This window comes from Nerophis ophidion, linkage group LG01 (assembly GCF_033978795.1).
Source record: "Nerophis ophidion isolate RoL-2023_Sa linkage group LG01, RoL_Noph_v1.0, whole genome shotgun sequence".
NCBI lineage: Eukaryota > Metazoa > Chordata > Actinopteri > Syngnathiformes > Syngnathidae > Nerophis > Nerophis ophidion.
Window position 1 is genome coordinate 12,579,396 of NC_084611.1, and position 16,414 is coordinate 12,595,809.

The following is a 16,414-nucleotide window of genomic DNA, read 5'->3' on the forward strand; positions in this document are numbered from 1 at the left end:
TATTTAGCGAGTATTCAGACCCCTCCCGATACTAGGGGTACAACAATAAAAGTGTTTGGATCCTTTTTTGCCTTTCCTGCGCGGTACGCATTAAGGCCGATTCCGATATGTTTGACCTGAATCGTCATTTTCATGTCAATGTGAACAGTGAAATTACGATTTTTTTTCCAATCCGAGCCAGGCATCTTTTGTGTGTGGACATGAGGGGGGCGAATCTTTGGGCACCAAGCGATCAGATTTGATTCTAATTCCTGGAGTGACGATTCAGTTCAGAACCGATTAAAACCAATTCTAGCACTGTGTAATTAAATGTAACTTTTTCAAAACAGGCTACAGGTGAGAAAAGGCCTAAAAATGTCTTTTAGAAATACATATATTCATACATGTATGTTTATATGTATGTGTGTGTATAAATATATTCATTCATATATACACACACACACACACACACATACAGTATATGTATATTATACCAACATAAATATTTACATTGATATATACATACATATATACACAGTATATATATATATATATATATATATATATATATAACATATACATACATATATATATACACACACAAGCATACATATATACTGTAAATATATTTACATACAGTATATACACATATGTATGTATGTATATAAAAAAAATTATATTTGTACATACATATACACATACGTATAGGCTGTAAATACATATATATATATATATATATATTTACATAGATACACATACGTATGTACATACTGTATATACATATACATACATACACAAATGTGTGTGTGTGTATATATATATATATATATATATATATATATATATATAATATACATATATATATATATAATAGACATATATATATATACACACACACACACATGCATACATATATACTGTAAATATATTTACATATATACATACATACACATATGTATATGTTTGTATATATATATATATATATATATATATACATATGCATAACCATGTTATATATATACACACATACATGCTATATATATCCATAAAAAATAGACATACCTAGTATATATATATATATATATATATACACACACATGCATACATATGTACTGTAAATATATTTACATATATACATACACATATGTATATACATATACACATATGTATATACATATACACATACATACATATATATATACATACACATATATATATATATATGTATATACACACACACATATATATATATATATATATATATATATATATCCATCCATCCATTTCCTACCGCTTATTCCCTTTTGGGGTCGCGGGGGGCGCTGGCGCCTATCTCAGCTACAATCGGGCGGAAGGCGGGGTACACCCTGGACAAGTCGCCACCTCATCGCAGGGCCAACACAGATAGACAGACAACTTTCACACTCACATTCACACACTAGGGCCAATTTAGTGTTGCCAATCAACCTATCCCCAGGTGCATGTCTTTGGAAGTGGGAGGAAGCCGGAGTACCCAGAGGGAACCCACGCATTCACGGGGAGAACATGCAAACTCCACACAGAAAGATCCCGAGCCTGGATTTGAACCCAGGACTGCAGGAACTTCGTATTGTGAGGCAGACGCACTAAGCCCTCTGCCACCGTGAAGCCCATATATACATATATATATATATATATATACATATACATACACACACACACACATACACACATATCCATCCATCCATTTTCTACCGCTAGTCTCTTTCTGAGTTGCTGGAGTCTATCTCAGCTGCATTCGGTCGGAAGGCGTAAATGTTCATCCATGTTTTTTTGTTAAAATCATTAAGAATCGTTACAAGAATCGGGATTAATTTGAAAACTGATTTTTTTGACACCCCTAATGTATGAGATTAATACATTTTTTTGGGGTCTTTAACAAAAATTACATGCACATGCGTCACGACCAATTATGCAAATTTGATTACATGATCTGGAGACCCAACAGATTGCAGACTTGACACGCGCGCACACACAAAGAATGTGGTAATCACCGTCAGAATCAGGCTCGCACTGCTGCCGACGGTGGAAGTGAGCCAGCAGGTTGCGGGCGCGGCGCTCCAGGTCGGAGCCGGGGAAGTGCAGGTGCAGGTAGGACAGGAGCTGGTGCAAGCAGTCGTAGTTGGGCGGATTCCAGAAGTCCTCAGAGTACTGGTCCAGCCACGCACCCAAGATGGACGACACCGTGCTGTGACGGGACACACCAGGCGGGTCAGGGGGGGGCCACAGGAAGTTGTCATCATAGCAACCAGCAACTAGCATTAGCATCACTTTCATTCATTTATGTTTAAAAGTCATTCATAAACAAACTGTGTCAGCAGTTCTGTTATCAGTAGTGTGCAGGGACAACTATATCTCGCTGAAAAGAATGACACCAAGGTCAACCAGTGTCTCACTTTCTCAGCTCGGTGCGCTCGTCCTGGGACACGCGATGCGCCGCCGCCACCGGAATGTTCTGGAGCCTTGCATACCTGCGAGAGATTATTCAGAAATTATATCTACAAAAAAACCCCAAAAAAACAACAAATCTGACTAAACAATTGCATGAAAATGTGCGGAGGAAGCCGGGGTTTTTCTTGCAGTACCACTTATATCCTTAGGGGGCAACAGTGAGTAACAGTTAGCCTTTACCCACTTTTAAACCTCACACTTTCTTGACATAATAACAAGCAAACACCTCAAATTGCAGCTAATTAAATTTTTTTTTTTTCAACAACCCACGGCACAATCGTTCGCAGTATAATATTAGCAGGCTAGCTTTTTTGCTAATTTTACAGGTACACACCTCAGCGTAAAATATTTTTTCATAGACCAATGTTACATGTTAGCATGCTAACTTTTTATTTTAGATAATTTTGTAACTAATCACCTCAGTCCTATTGTGGAACTTGATCCATGCTAACGTTAGCAGGCTAGCATTTTTAAACAATAAATTTCATGTACACACATCGGAGTAATATATTTTGGTACTCGACCCGTGTTGCGGTTTGCATTTTAGCATGCTAACATCAGCATGCTAGACCTTTTAGCTCGGGGAGTCTCAAACGGGCTCCATCTAGTGGTACGCCAGGGAACCACTTAATGAAAAATTCAAACAAAGTAAAATCCATCCATCCCATCCATTTTCTACCGCTTATTCCCTTTCGGGGTCGCGGGGGGGCGCTGGCGCCTATCTCAGCTACAATCGGACGGAAGGCGGGGTACACCCTGGACAAGTCTCCAATGAGTGTTAAAAAAAAAAATCTCTGCCTTGTTTTTAAAGGGGAACATTATCACCAGACCTATGTAAGCGTCAATGATGTTGCAGAAAAAAGACCATATGTTTTTTTAACCGATTTCCGAACTCTAAAAGGGTGAATTTGGCGATTTAAACGCCTTTCGATTGTTCGCCTGTCGGAGCAATGACCTTTCACCCGTGACGTCACATCGTGAAACGACCCGCCATTTTCTCAAACACATTACACACACCAAGTCAAATCAGCTGTTATTTTCCGTTTTTTTACTGTTCTCCGGTACCTTGGAGACATCATGCCTCGTCGGTGTGTTGTCGGAGGGTGTAACAACACGACCAGGGACGGATTAAAGTTGCAACAGTGGTCAAAAGATGCGAAAGTCCCTCGTTTGTTCTGCACACTTTACCGACGACAGCTATGCTACGACAGAGATGGCAAGAATGTAAGGATATCCAGCGACACTCAGAGCAGATGCATTTCCAACTATAAAGTCAACAAAATCACAAAGGTGAGTTTTGTTAATGTTATTGACTTATGTGGAGTGTGCTAATCAGACATATTTGGTCACGGCATGACTGGAGCTTATCGATGCTAGCTGTATGTACATATTGCATCATTATGCCTCATTTGTAGCTATATTTGCATCCAGCCTTTCCCTCCACCCACATTTAATGCCAAACAAACACTTACCAATCGTTGGTTAGAAGGTGATTGCCAAATTCGTCCACGCTTCCTCCCGTGCCGCTGTCTGTCGTGATATGCCTCAAAAGCTTCTGTTTCTTCTTTAATTTCGTTTTCGGTATCTGCCTCCACACTCCAACCATCCAATTCAATACATGCGTAATCTGTTGAATCGCTTACAGCGCCGATATCCGAGTCTAAATCCGAGCTACTGTGCTATACCTTTCTGTGCTATCCGCCATGTTTGTTTTTGGTGGCTTCACGCAGTGACGTCACGGGACAATAGACGGTTGGATATAGCGATGGTGTAAATCAGGCACTTTGAAGCTGTTTTTCGGGATATTGCGTGATGGGTAAAATTTCGAGAAAAACTTCGAAAAATAAAATCAGCCACTGGAAACTGATTTTTATTCGTTTTAACCATTCAGAAATTGTGATAATGTTCCCCTTTAATGAATAGGCCAACTACGTCACTTTATTTAATGTTGGTCGTTATGGTGGTACTTGGAGAGCCAAGTGTTTTCCGAGGTGGTAGTTGGTGAAAAACGTTTGAGACCCACTGTTTTAGCTAATTTAGCAGGTATACACCTCTGTGTCAGATTTCGCTATTTCACTTCTGCTAACTGTAAGCATGCTACTGTTAGCATGATTCTGTTAACATGCTAGTTTTTTATTTTAGCTAATTTTGTAACTAACCATCTCAGGCATAAATTGCCACTTGATCCACGCTAACGTTAGCAGGCTAGCATTTTAAACCAAAAATTTCAGGTACACACACCTTCAGAGTAATATATTTTGGTACTCGACGCATGTTGCGGTTAGCATTTTAGCATGCTAACGTGAGCAGGGTAGACCTTTCAGCTCAGTAACTCTCCAACTGTGGCAGCGGTATGCAGAATCCATCTAGTGGTATGCCAGAGAACCACTTAATGGAATATTCAAACAAAGTAAAATATGCGCATTAAATAAAAACTCTGCCATGTTTTTAATTAATACTTATGCCTACTACGTTACTGCATTTTAATGTTGGTCGTTATGGTGATACTTGGAGAGCCAAGTGTTTTCTGAGGTGGTAGTTGATGAAAAACGTTTGAGAACCACAGTTTTAGCTAATTTAGCAGGTATACACCTCTGTCATATATTTCGACATTTCACTTATGCTAACTGTAAGCATGCTATTGTTAGCATAATACGCATTTCAGTTCCTTTTTGGCTCTTTTCGCACCAAAATTTCAACTGAAAAACTTGAAATCTTTGGTTCGTGAAGAAGAAAACTACCAAAATGGTCAGTCCGTGGGAAAAGTCCGGGCACGTACCTGTTGAGCAGGAGGTCCAGCACCTGCTTGGTGGTGGCGAAGGAGCGGTAGGTGCAGAGGAAGATGGTGACGTAGGTGGAGTCTTTGCCCCGGAACGCCGTCACCATGTACTCCACCAGCCGCTCCAGCGTGCCCGCCTTGATGGTCCGGACCTTGCAGGTCTCGTAGAGGCTCAGAGCCGCGTCGGTCTCCACGCCCAGCCACCGCTGCCCCTTGCTGGACGAGTGGTGGAGCTGCACCTTCCTCAACGTGATGGTGAAGACGGCGTCGTCCTCCACCTCCTCGCCGATCTCCTGCGTCGAGCTCTGCGGCGGACGAGCAAAAGAAAATTTAACGCCACCTGTTTGCCCCTCGCTCAAAAAAAACATTACATTTTTTATTTATTTATTAAAAAAGAAATGAATGTATTTTTATTGTATAACTTTTATTTTGTATTATTATTATTACAATAAATAATAAAATAAACAAATTATAATGGGACTGTCTGGGTGAAACTTGTTGCTCTGGCATCGTAACTGCTTCGTACACAACTCGTCTGCCAGAGAATAAGAAGATGGGCATTGTTCCCATTTCAACTGATACAGTACCATGAATTCCCGGTACATAACAATTCATGGTACTCGCACACACTCTTAGTACGACTGTGCGAGTTAATAAATTGTAATTGTTTGATAATGAAATTGTATTTAAAAAAATAATAAAACATTTGTTTATTGGGTTTTTAGACACTTGAAATTGACAGTGAGTTAAAAATACATCAAGTTATCCCTAGACAAGTAACAAAAAATAAATATTTTTTTATAAATAAACCAAAAATAAGTCCATCCATCCATCCACTATCTACCGCTTATTCCCTTTGGAGTTTGCGGGGGGCGCTGGCGCCTATCTCAGCTACAATCCGGCGGAAGGCAGGGTACACCCTGGACAAGTCGCCACCTCATCGCAGGGCCAACACAGATAGACAGACAACGTTCACACTCACATTCACACACTAGGGCCAATTTAGTGTTGCCAATCAACCTATCCCCAGGTGCATGTCTTTGGAAGTGGGAGGAAGCCGGAGTACCCGGAGGGAACCCACGCATTCACGGGGAGAACATGCAAACTCCACACAGAAAGATCCCGAGCCTGGATTTGAACCCAGGACTGCAGGAACTTCGTATTGTGAGGCAGACGCACTAACCCCTCTGCCACCGTGAAGCCCCCAAAAATAAGTAAAAAATAAAAAGAAGATAACATTTTATTTGTATATGTCAATACTCTATAGCAGGGGTCGGGAACCTTTTTGGCTGAGAGAGCCAAGAAGCCAAATATTTTAAAATGTATTTCCGTAAGAGCCATATAATATATTTTTTTAATACTGAACACAACAAAACGCGTGCATTTTTAAGAAAGACCAACATTTCTAGAGACGTCTCTTATTCTTTGTAATAACATTGTTATTCTGAAGCTAACTGCGGAGGGGGCGTGGCCTGCGGGCCTGCAGCGAAGCGGGGTGTTGCCAGTACCGGCTTCGAAATCAGCGACAGGTGCGTAAACGGCCCACCTGGGCCTTTTTATTTGAGCACCTGTCGCTATGTTATAAGCAGCAGCCAGGAGGAGAAAACAGAGCGCGAGCGAGAACGAAAGAGAAAAAGACAATTGCTGGAAAGCAACTGAGAGACTTATTGAAAAATAAAACAATATTGTAACCCTGAAACAGGCTCTCATGTCGGTGCTTGGTGGTCTGAAGAACCTCCAGGGGGGCAAGCCCCACACTAACCATTAATAAATAAATAACGTCTTACCATTAACGCCATTTCTTGAACAGGTGCGGTAAAAAAACGGATGGATGGATTAAAACTGCATGAGAATGTTTTATATTTTGAACATTATTTTCAACACTGTGATCCATCCATCCATTTCTACCGCTTATTCCCTTTTGGGGGCGCTGGCGCCTATCTCAGCTACAATCGGGCGGAAGGCGTTGTACACCCTGGACAAGTCGCCACCTCATCGCAGGGCCACACTGTGATTACAAGTGGAATTACTCATTACTTTTCGTGTCAAGCAATGTCAGCTCAGATTTACCCGAGATCCAGATGCAGTCATCAAAAGAGCCACATCTGGCTCTCGAGCCAAAGGTTCCCTGCTCCTGCTCTATAGGCTATATATGGTATGCAGTCAAACTAGAAAGTCGCTTTTTAATGGACGCAGAGTGTGTGTGATGTTGCGCCCCACAAAGTGTCCATACTGTAAATATTGCACCTATTGCACACCGGCTGTTTGACTGTAACAATCATCCTATATTCCATTGCTGAATTCATTAGCGATGTCACCTCGCTAACAGTAGCCTGTCTATGGGAGATCCATAGTAAATTAGCATTAAGCTAACACATTTTGGACGAATGGAGCGTTACTTTAAAGTGCGAGCGTTGTCTACCATTGTTGGTGTTAAAATGGGCAACGCTACTGAGAAGGAGTTTGGTCGAGTCCGCCAATGAGTGCTTCTTGACCGATTGTGGACACAACCGGACGTGACGTCACAAGCCGCAAAGAAATATGGCGCCGTTTGATTTGGCGTGGATAAACGCCCGATTGTAGCTGAGATAGGCGCCAGCGTCCCCCGCTACCCCGAAAGGGAATAAGAGGTAGAAAATGGATGGAAACATCCGGTAGCAATCCTCCAATCGTACGGGTTACGCGACGTCGTGTATCCAGGAGCAGGAGTCCTCCCCGTGATGCCATGGCAACAAGCTGTAAATAAGGATGGGATGAAAGAAGCCCCGGGAAACTTCCTGCAGGGAACTTTTCAACCGGACTTTTCTTTTGCTGCTTTTTGTCTGCCGTCGCCCCCCTGGTGACCCTGGGGAAGGGCCGCCTGCGGAGGATAAATTAAGGGAACTCTCGTAAATCCCGCCCTGCAGAGGGGCTTATCAGCTGCTACAAATCCCGCCGGCTCAAGGCCGGAGCTTCAAGTCCATTCCCCGTCACGGCGCGGCTATTTGCCACCTGTTGCCACGGCGACCACTGCCTTCCCGCTGAACGCCTCAATACTGTGCAGACGCTTGGCCCCGCCTCCACCAGAAGGAAGTTACATCTCAAATAAAAATGTTTACATTTGGTATATCTTTCTCCTGCTCCTTATTTTCTGAAACTATCATTAATTATCAATATGCAAAGATATAAAACACGTATGACGATGTTTTTGTCCCGCCTTCTTTTGGTCCCTGAAGGCAACATGAGGCCGTGTTCAGCAAAGAAACTGTCACCGGAAACACACGCGGGAAACAAAGCCAGCAACACCAACAAAGTCCGGTCTTCTTTCTTGGCAAAACCGTAACATTTTTGCTAAGAAATCCAGTTTTTGTCCTTCTTTCCTGGCAAAAACTTCACATTTGTGTCTGCTTTTACTCCGGCGGTCACATGGCCACGCCTCCTTTCTCTCCTTGCAGTGCTGATCCCCTAAAGTGTGTCTCCTCTGCTTACCTGTCAAAACGTATTTCTTTTTTCCAGGCAAAAATTTTAGTTTTGCCTGGAAATTCAATTGTGATCCTTCTTTCCTGGCAAATACTTCACATTTTTCCCTGTAAATCCAGTTTTTGTCCTTCTTTCATGGCGAAAACCTCACATGTTTGCCTGGAAAACCAGTTTTTGTCCTTTCCTGGCAAAAACTTCACATTTTTACCTGGAATTCCAATTTTTGTCCTTTCCTGGCAAAAACTTTACATTTTTGCCTAGAAATCCAGTTTTTGTCCTTCTTTCATGCCAAAAACTTTACATTTGTGCCTGCTTTTACTCAGGCGCTCACATGGCCACACCTCTTTTCTCTCCTTGCAGTGTTGATCCCCTAAAGTGTGTCTTTTCTATTTACCTGTTAAAACTTATTTCCTTTTTTTGTTCCTTCCTTGAATTTCCAGGAAAAAATGTTAAGTTTTTGCCTGGAAATTAAATTTTTATTATTTTTTTCCTGGCAAAAACTTGACATTCTTCACTGTAAATCTAGTTTGTGTCCTTCTTTCCTGGCAAAAACTTCACATTTTTGCCTGTAATTCCAATTTTTGTCCTTTCCGTGAATAAACTTCACATTTTTTGTCAGGAAATCCAGGTTTTGTCCTTCTTTACTGGCAAAAACCTCCCATTTTTGCCTTAAAATCCAGTTTTTGTCCTCCTTTTCTGGCAAAAACTTCACATTCTTCCCTGCAAATCCAGTGTTTGTCCTTCTTTCCTGGCAAAAAATTCACATTCTTCCCTGCCAATCCAGTTTTTGTCCTTCTTTCCTGGCAAAAACTTCAAATGTTTCCCTGTAAATCCAGTTTTTGGCATTTCCTAATAACAACTTCACATTTTGCCCTGGAAATCCATTTTTGTTTTGTCATTCTTTCCTGGCAAAAATTTAACATTTTTGCCTGTAATTCCAGTTTTTGTCCTTTCCGGGAAAAAACTTCAAATATTTTGTCAGGAAATCCAGGTTTTGTCCTTCTTTCCTGGCAAAATCCTCCCGTTTTTTGCTTTGAAATACAGTTTTTGTCCTCCTTTTCTGGCAAAACCTTCAAATTATTGCCTGGAAATCCAGTTTTTGTCCTTCTTTCCTGGCAAAAACTTCACATTCTTCCCTGCAAATCCAGTTTTTGTCCTTCTTTCCTGGCAAAAACTTCACGTTCTTCCCTGCAAATCCAGTTTTTGGCCTTTCCTGATAACAACTTGACATTTTGTCTCGGAAATCCTTTTTTTTTTGTCCTTCTTTCCTGGCAAAAAACTTTACATTTTTGCTTGTGATTCCAGTTTTTGTCCTTCACGGACAAAAACTTCACATTTTTTGGCAGGAAAACTAGTTTTTGTCCTTTCCTGGCAAAAACTTTACATTTTTGCCTAGAAATCCAGTTTCTGTCCTTCTTTAATGGCAAAAACTTCACATTTGTGCCTGCTTTTACTCCGGCGCTCACATGGCCAGGCCTCGTTTATGTCCTTGCAGTGCTGATCCCCTAAAGTGTGTCTCCTCTGCTTACCTGTCAAAACGTATTTCCTTTTTTTGTTCCCTTTTCCTGTCAAAAACGTCACATTCTTTCCTGCAAATCCAGTGTTTGTCCTTCTTTCCTGGCAAAAAATTCACATTCTTCCCTGCAAATCCAGTGTTTGTCCTTCTTTCCTGGCAAAAAATTCACATTCTTCCCTGTAAATCTAGTTTTTGTCCTTCTTTCCTGGCAAAAACGTCACATTCTTCCCTGTAAATCTAGTTTTTGGCCTTTCCTAATAACTTCACATTTTGCCCTGGAAATCCATTTTTGTTTTGTCATTCTTTCCTGGCAAAAACTTAACATTTTTCCCTGTAATTCCAGTTTTTGTCCTTTCCAGGCAAAACTTCACATTTTTTGTCAGGAAATCCAGGTTTTGTCCTTCTTTCCTGGCAAAAACCTCCCATTTTTCCCTGTAAATCCAGTTTTTGTCCTCCTTTTCTGGCAAAAACTTCAAATTAATGCCTGGAAATCCAGTTTTTGTCCTTCTTTCCTGGCAAAAACTTCACGTCCTTCCCTGCAAATCCAGTTTTTGGCCTTTCCTGATAACAACTTGACATTTTGTCTCGGAAATCCTTTTTTTTGTCCTTCTTTCCTGGCAAAAAACTTTACATTTTTGCTTGTAATTCCAGTTTTTGTCCTTCACGGAAAAAAAACTTCACATTTTTTGTCAGGAAAACCAGTTTTTGTCCTTTCCTGGCAAAAACTTTACATTTTTGCCTACAAATCCAGTTTCTGTCCTTCTTTAATGGCAAAAACGTCACATTTGTGCCTGCTTTTACTCCAGCGCTCACATGGCCAGGCCTCCTTTCTGTCCTTGCAGTGCTGATCCCCTAAAGTGTGTCTCCTCTGCTTACCTGTCAAAACGTATTTCCTTTTTCCTGTCAAAAACTTCACATTCTTCCCTGCAAATCCAGTGTTTGTCCTTCTTTCCTGGCAAAAAATTCACATTCTTCCCTGCCAATCCAGTTTTTGTCCTTCTTTCCTGGCAAAAACTTCACATTTTCCCCTGTAAATCCAGTTTTTGGCCTTTCCTAATAACAAGTTCACATTTTGCCCTGGAAATCCATTTTTGTTTTGTCATTCTTTCCTGGCAAAAATTTAACATTTTTGCCTGTAATTCCAGTTTTTGTCCTTTCCGGGCAAAAACTTCACATTTTTGTCAGGAAATCCAGGTTTTGTCCTTCTTTCCTGGCAAAAAATTCACATTCTTCCCTGCAAATCCAGTGTTTGTCCTTCTTTCCTGGCATAAAATTCACATTCTTCCCTGTAAATCTAGTTTTTGTCCTTCTTTCCTGGCAAAAACGTCACATTCTTCCCTGTAAATCTAGTTTTTGGCCTTTCCTAATAACTTCACATTTTGCCCTGGAAATCCATTTTTGTTTTGTCATTCTTTCCTGGCAAAAACTTAACATTTTTCCCTGTAATTCCAGTTTTTGTCCTTTCCAGGCAAAACTTAATAAATAAATGATAAATGGGTTGTACTTGTATAGCGCTTTTCTACCTTCAAGGTACTCAAAGCGCTTTGACATTACTTCCACATTTACCCATTCACACACACATTCACACACTGATGGAGGGAGCTGCCATGCAAGGCGCCAACCAGCACCCATCAGGAGCAAGGCACATTTTTTGTCAGGAAATCCAGGTTTTGTCCTTCTTTCCTGGCAAAAACCTCCCATTTTTCCCTGTAAATTCAGTTTTTGTCCTCCTTTTCTGGCAAAAACTTCAAATTAATGCCTGGAAATCCAGTTTTTGTCCTTCTTTCCTGGCAAAAACTTCACGTCCTTCCCTGCAAATCCAGTTTTTGGCCTTTCCTGATAACAACTTGACATTTTGTCTCGGAAATCCTTTTTTTTGTCCTTCTTTCCTGGCAAAAAACTTTACATTTTTGCTTGTAATTCCAGTTTTTGTCCTTCACGGAAAAAAACTTCACATTTTTTGTCAGGAAAACCAGTTTTTGTCCTTTCCTGGCAAAAACTTTACATTTTTGCCTACAAATCCAGTTTCTGTCCTTCTTTAATGGCAAAAACTTCACATTTGTGCCTGCTTTTACTCCAGCGCTCACATGGCCAGGCCTCCTTTCTGTCCTTGCAGTGCTGATCCCCTAAAGTGTGTCTCCTCTGCTTACCTGTCAAAACGTATTTCCTTTTTCCTGTCAAAAACTTCACATTCTTCCCTGCAAATCCAGTGTTTGTCCTTCTTTCCTGGCAAAAAATTCACATTCTTCCCTGCCAATCCAGTTTTTGTCCTTCTTTCCTGGCAAAAACTTCACATTTTTCCCTGTAAATCCAGTTTTTGGCCTTTCCTAATAACAAGTTCACATTTTGCCCTGGAAATCCATTTTTGTTTTGTCATTCTTTCCTGGCAAAAATTTAACATTTTTGCCTGTAATTCCAGTTTTTGTCCTTTCCGGGCAAAAACTTCACATTTTTGTCAGGAAATCCAGGTTTTGTCCTTCTTTCCTGGCAAAATCCTCCCATTTTTGCATTGAAATCCAGTTTTTGTCGTCCTTTTCTGGCAAAAACTTCAAATTATTGCCTGGAAATCCAGTTTTTATCCTTCTTTCCTTGCAAAAAGTTCACATTTTTTCCTGGTAGTCCAGTTTTTTTCCTACTTTCCTGGCAAAAACTTTAAATTTTTGTCTGGAAATCCAGTTTTTGGCCTTTCCTGACAACAACTTCACATTTTAGCTTGGAAATCCATTTTTTGTCCTTCTTTTCTGGCAAAAACTTCCCATTTTAGCCTGTAATTCCAGTTTTTGTCCTTTCTGGGCAAAAATTTCCCATTTTTTTGTCAGGAAATCCAGTTTTTGTCTTTCTTTCATGGCAAAAATACTCGCATTTTTGTCATGCTTTGCCTCCTAGAGTACCAATTAGACCTGGGGCAATATTCGATAAGTTGATTAATTGACATTAAACGAAATAACTGGGTAAACTTAGCTGAGGGCATTATAATCACAGGAAGATACATTTCAAATAAATATGTTTACATTTTATATATCTTTGTCCTGCTCCTTATTTTCCAAACCATCATTAATTATCAATAAGGACCGATATAAAACACTTATGACAGTGTTTTTGTCCCGCTTTCTTTTGGTCTTTTAATGCAACACAAGGCCGTGTTCAGCAGGGAAACTCCCAGAAACAAAGCCAGCAACAGCAACAAAGAAGAACCGTGACGAGCACAAACCAGAGAAGGTTAGCGTGTGCGTGCTAACATGACGGCGAGGTTAGCTGATGTCACGCCGGTGGTGACGATGACAAAGTGGGTCAACAAGTATGTTGTGTCTTTAGCTTTCGGACCAACATTCAAGTCACTTGCAGATCAGCTGACTCTCCCACTGTGACAAAATCTCCTTCAGGCGCCTGCCGGACAAGAAAGACTTCTTTGTGACATTAAATCCACACAGCGACTTTAAGGACATTTTGGAGAGGACATCCGTCTATTTACTGCCAGCAGTAACATTTTTTATCTTTGCACAATTAAGGTCAGACTGCAGTCCTTAGTGGCCATCGACCGACTATCGGCGCCGATATTTGCCATTTTCAAGTATCCGAGTCTCCCTCTAAATACCAATTCTCAATTCAAATAGTCACTACTATCCTTCAACCGATTTGAAAAATTCCAACATCAACCCAATCATATCTTGTAGGACAATTGTGCGAGTAACTGTATTTTCAAAAATGCACGGTTTTCCCCAAATTCCAGGAAATTTCCATTCAAATGAATAGACGTATTCAAAGTTCTACAATGCCCCGAATTCTCAAAATGTCGCAGCATTTTTAAACTTGATTCCGACCCTTCCACACATGCTACTCTTCCGATATCCATTTTCTACCGCTTATTCCCTTTCGGGGTCGCGGGGGGCGCTGGCGCCTATCTCAGCTACAATCGGGCGGAAGGCGGGGTACACCCTGGACAAGTCGCCACCTCATCGCAGGGCCAACACAGATAGACGGACAACATTCACAATACTCTTCCGATATATCGAACGCAAAAAAATGTTTTTCCCTTTCTCCAAATTCCCGGAATATTCTCCCCATTGACAATGTGCAGGCATTACACAATCTACTGCAAATCCCACATTTCTCATCCGATTTGAACCGTTCCAACATCCACACATTCCGCTCACCCTGGAGATTCAAGTCAGCATATTTCCCGGTCCTGAAAATTCCCAGATTACCAGTAATTACTAGGAATTCCCCCATTGGGGGAAATCCAGTGGCGTGGCGCAGTGGAAGAGTGGGCGTGCGCAACCCGAGGGACGCTGGTTCAATCCCACCTAGTACCAACCTCGTCACGTCCGTTGTGTCCTGAGCAAGACACTTCACCTTTGCTCCTGATGGGTGCTGGTTAGCGCCTTGCATGGCAGCTCCCTCCATTAGTGTGTGAATGTGTGTGTAAATGTGGAAGTAGTGTCAAAGCGCTTTGAGTACCTTGAAGGTAGAAAAGCGCTATACAAGTACAACCCATTTATCATTTATCATTTATTGACAATGAATGGGCAATATACAAAAACTCTCCATATCCCACGATTTGTCACCCGATTTGAACCGTTCCGCCATCTCATCTCACCCTGGACATTCAAGCATTTCAGTTCTATTGGTAGAAATGCACATTTTGTTAAATAATATGATTACACCAGTGATGTAATCACAATTAATCGGGAATAACTTGGAGAGCTAAATGTGTTATCAGCCCACGCCTACAACTAGTAAATTCTATCGGTCCTGAAAACAACATATCGGTCCATCTCTATGAAGAAGTAATTTAAATGTCGCATCATACTATGACCTCTTTAAAGGGGAACATTATCACCAGACCTATGTAAGCGTCAATATATACCTTGATGGTGCAGAAAAAAGACCATTTATTTTTTTAACCGATTTCCGAACTCTAAATGGGTGACGTTTGGCGAATTAAACGCCTTTCGGTTTATCGCGCTGGAGGCGATGACGTCAGAATGTGACGTTGCCGAGGTAACACACATTATAAACACCGGGTTTCAGCTCTGTTATTTTCCGTTTTTTTGACTATTTTTTGGAACCCTGGAGACATCATGCCTCGTCGGTGTGTTGTCGGAGGGTGTAACAACACTAACAGGGAGGGATTCAAGTTGCACCACTGGCCCGAAGATGCGAAAGTGGCAAGAAATCTGCCACCAGACCCCCGTTGAATGTGCCGGAGTGTCTCCACATTTGACCGGCGATGCTAAGACAGACATGGCACAGAGATGTATGGATAACCTGCAGATGCATTTTCAACGATAGTCAACGAAATCACAAAGGTGAGTTTTGTTGATGTTGACTGCCAGCTAATCGATGATAACATGCTACGCTAATCGATGCTAACATGCTATTTACTGGCGGTGCTAAAGCAGACATGGCACAGAGATGTATGGATAACCTGCAGATGCATTTGCAACGATAGTCAACGAAATCACAAAGGTGAGTTTTGTTGATGTTGACTGCCAGCTAATCGATGCTAACATGCTACGCTAATCGATGCTAACATGCTATTTACTGGCGGTGCTAAAGCAGACATGGCACAGAGATGTATGGATAACCTGCAGATGCATTTGCAACGATAGTCAACGAAATCACAAAGGTGAGTTTTGTTGATGTTGACTGCCAGCTAATCGATGCTAACATGCTACGCTAATCGATGCTAACATGCTATTTACCGGCGGTGCTAAAGCAGACATGGCACAGAGATGTATGGATAACCTGCAGATGCATTTGCAACGATAGTCAACGAAATCACAAAGGTGAGTTTTGTTGATGTTGACTGCCAGCTAATCGATGCTAAGATGCTACGCTAATCGATGCTAACATGCTATTTAACGGCGGTGCTAAAGCAGACATGGTACAGAGATGTATGGATAACCTGCAAATGCATTTGCAACGATAGTCAACGAAATCACAAAGGTGAGTTTTGTTGATGTTGACTGCCAGCTAATCGATGCTAACATGCTACGCTAATCGATGCTAACTTGCTATTTACCGGCGGTACTAAAGCAGACATGGTACAGAGATGTATGGATAACCTGTAGATGCATTTGCAACTACATTACGTTTCCTTCCACCCACATTTAATGCGAAAAAACACTTACCAATCGACGGATTTAAGTTGCTCCCGCGTCAATAGATGCGAAAGTCCTCATCGTTTG

General features: G+C 41.2%; 1 protein-coding gene across 4 annotated transcripts in view; it reads right to left on the minus strand.

The window, feature by feature from the left end:
* Window positions 1–16,414, minus strand: part of LOC133550197 (ral guanine nucleotide dissociation stimulator-like) — a 71,500-nt gene that overhangs the window by 16,375 nt on the left and 38,711 nt on the right. For all 4 annotated transcript variants that reach the window (XM_061896357.1, XM_061896339.1, XM_061896348.1 and 1 more), the window contains 3 exons: window positions 5,249–5,553; window positions 2,415–2,489; window positions 2,013–2,206 (listed from right to left, as the gene is read on the minus strand). In XM_061896357.1, the coding sequence (XP_061752341.1) occupies window positions 2,013–2,206; window positions 2,415–2,489; window positions 5,249–5,553 (574 nt within the window). The remainder of the gene's footprint in view (window positions 1–2,012; window positions 2,207–2,414; window positions 2,490–5,248; window positions 5,554–16,414) is intronic.